The following is a 2978-nucleotide window of genomic DNA, read 5'->3' on the forward strand; positions in this document are numbered from 1 at the left end:
CACCGTATAGTAATGAGGAATGCATGTAAATTGTGGGAGTTAATATATAGAACATCATAAGAATCTTAAATTGTGTAGAGAAATTTTATTTTATGTTCAAATGATGATGTTGAAAATATTCTAATGTATAATTGTTTAATGCAATGCACAAAATTATAAAAGTTGATGGTTAAGCTGTGAATTATAAATAAAATCAGTTTGAACAAAATAAGACCCAAAATGGAGGGTGGGGGAATTCAAAGTTAGTTACAATCAAATGAAAGAGAAGGGAAAAAAGCTCTTGGCTAATATATTGCAAATTTTTTTGGTTATGTTTTGTAAACAGATTTTCTGATTTGATTTTGAGATTTATCTAACTGATTCCTTTTGTTACCTGGCTAGCAGGGAAAAGGGGTCGAGGCCGGTCCTGACCTGTTACAATGAAGACTGACTTGCTATGTGGGATTACACCAGAAGCTTGCAGTGGAGTAATGGTAAGGAAAATCAAGCAACCTTAAGTATTTCGGCTGTATAGGAGCAAATTATTTTGTAGAAGATCCTTCATCGAAGATCATGGAAATCAAATATGGGACATTGGACTTTGATATGAATTTCTTTGTTTTCTCTGCAGTGCAAACTATAAATTTAAAGCTAATATTTCCCAATGTGTTCAACAAAATTCTTTATCTTTAGCATGGCCTCTTTAAAAAGTTTTCTTAAAAAATCTGCTTAAAGTAGATTTTTCCTCCCCTGGTGTTTTAAAATGGATCCCACAAAGGCAATTCTCTGATTGCTCTGAAATTTTTATTGTGGTGATATTAGGTGAATGCCATCATTGGTATCCTTAACTCTTATTTCTGCTCATGAAGGTTAATCATGGTTGTCTATATAGTAATCACTTTGAAATGTGTTCAGATACAGCAGTTTTCAGGTGTAATCATCAGAGCTGGTTAGTCAGGCATTCCAGATAGTGGTTCTTTTCAGAACCTTTTTTAAAGGGTTGGTTAACTACCTCAGTAGCAGAGGATTGAACTATACCCTATCTGTACTGTACATAGAAAATCTTTGTAGATAAAACCAAGGCTTGTTTAATTATGACATGAGGGTTAAAATATATACCAAATGTAACATTCTTAGTTGCCTTTAATTTCAGAGGCTTTGTAAGATTCCCTCATGTCCATCATAACAGGCCTTGCTTTTGTCGTATTTTGTGGCTGAAAAAGCAGCCTTGCTTCTTCAGATATTGTAGTTATTTGGATGTATAATAGTTTAGCGAGATGTTACTTTTTGTAAGACATCAAATGTTCAAAAAAGTGCATCAGCAACTTGTACTAAATACTGCAGTGTCCCTTTATAAAAGGTCAGACTAAAACTGACAACTGTACAGTGAAGCCTGACATTTGGATATTTTGAAGTTTTTCATAAATCATAGAAAATAGTATATGGCTGTAGTTTAGCTTTTTAGGTAACGGTATGTTTTCTCATTAGTGCATTTCTTACTGCTGATTGCTGTAAAAACAGGCAGATCAGCTTTCCATTTTCTCTTTATGCAGATCATGATAACCTGTAGAGTAGAATACAATCATTTGTGCTATGTTTTAATTTTCTAAAGCACCTTGATGACAGTGAGTGTTAAGTGGTGAAACATCCTCTATTGAATCACCCTTCCAAAAAGTTCTGTCAAGTCCAATCATGCATAGATAAAATAATTATGACTTGGTATGGACTTGACATAAAGAGCTTCCCTTATACCCTTCCCCAAAGGGATACTGCAGTTGTTACATATCCGTAGGCACCACAGTAAGAACTGAGACACCTAATTAAGGTTTTATACACACCAGTTCCCCAGTAAATGAAAAAACTTAACAAAAATAGATGTCATATGTTAAATGCTCATTGCAAACAATCATTTTGCATTCCTGCAAATAAAATTGTTTTATACTGTAAGCTGGAGGCAAGTGTAACTTATTTTTGTAATAAAGTTTTTATTTTTTTTATGTGTCATTAATATAAATGTGTGTTAGTGCAGAAATCTTCTGGTTTAAAAACTCGTGCGCACACATTTCAGTATGTTTACTTGTATTTACATTTTTTAGAATAGTGGTTTCCGGTAGTCTGTCTCTCTCACATTAATTGAATTTTTGTTATCTTAATAAACCATTTTAGTATATTGTATGTCAATTACTGGGATAGCTGGGACATAAAGTGTAATTTAAAATGTGTCAAATATTCATGGGAATATGTAAATGTGCCTTGCTAGTTAAGAAAGAAACTAAGTGGCTAAATGGTAAAGTCATTGCTTAATGAGATGCCTACTGCCACGGTTTCATATACTGCCCATGACGAAGTACTACTCTCCATAATTGAACATGAAACATGAGTGTTGCATCAGCTTCCAAAATCTTAAACTTGATAGGATGAGGCTTATGGAATGCAGGTTTGCTAAATGTAGCCTTAAATAAAACTGATTTCTTTGTAATCCTTGGTGCTGGTAGTCCCAGTGCCAAGGAGGATTCAATGCTCCCTTCAATGAGGCTGTTGTGCCAACTGGCATCTTTACTGTCATAGTCTTATGAGGAGCACTGTCAAGCTGTTTATGCCAAATTTGTCTTGATATCTAATGGAGATATAGGAAGAAGGGGAAGCCTTCTGACTTAAATCTTCCATCTCTCTCCATTGCTGAAAAACAAACTTTTCATAGGGGTTCAAACATTGCTAATTGTGGCTTGGGGGAAAAAAAGAGAAAATGATCAATTGGTCTTTTCAGAATTGTGTTTTCAGTTGATGCCAATGCAAACGAAATTTCATAATATGCAAGCTGAAATTGTGATCATCTTCAGCTGTGAAAATGGGTTGGGGGGCGGGATGCATATTGAAACTGACTGGAAATGATCAGTATAGTTTGTAAGCAATGGTGAGTAATAAGTACCAGAATCTTGACAGTGTTCTTAATTATGAATTCAAGCCATTATGACTTTTACAATTAAATATTATTTGCA

General features: G+C 34.3%; 1 protein-coding gene across 4 annotated transcripts in view; it reads left to right on the forward strand.

Moving 5' to 3' along the window:
- SYNCRIP (synaptotagmin binding, cytoplasmic RNA interacting protein) overlaps nucleotides 1-2019 on the forward strand; it is a 30614-nt gene extending 28595 nt beyond the window's left edge. For 2 of the 4 annotated variants that reach the window (XM_015409466.1, XM_015409475.1), the window contains exon 12: nucleotides 382-2019. In XM_015409466.1, the coding sequence (XP_015264952.1) occupies nucleotides 382-410 (29 nt within the window). In that variant the 3' untranslated portion in view covers nucleotides 411-2019. The remainder of the gene's footprint in view (nucleotides 1-381) is intronic. The other 2 variants (XM_015409490.1, XM_015409481.1) reach the window with 2 other exon arrangements.
- The last annotated feature ends 959 nt before the right edge of the window (nucleotides 2020-2978 follow it).

This window comes from Gekko japonicus, unplaced genomic scaffold (assembly GCF_001447785.1).
Source record: "Gekko japonicus isolate JY-2015 unplaced genomic scaffold, Gekko_japonicus_V1.1 scaffold103, whole genome shotgun sequence".
Lineage (NCBI taxonomy): Eukaryota > Metazoa > Chordata > Lepidosauria > Squamata > Gekkonidae > Gekko > Gekko japonicus.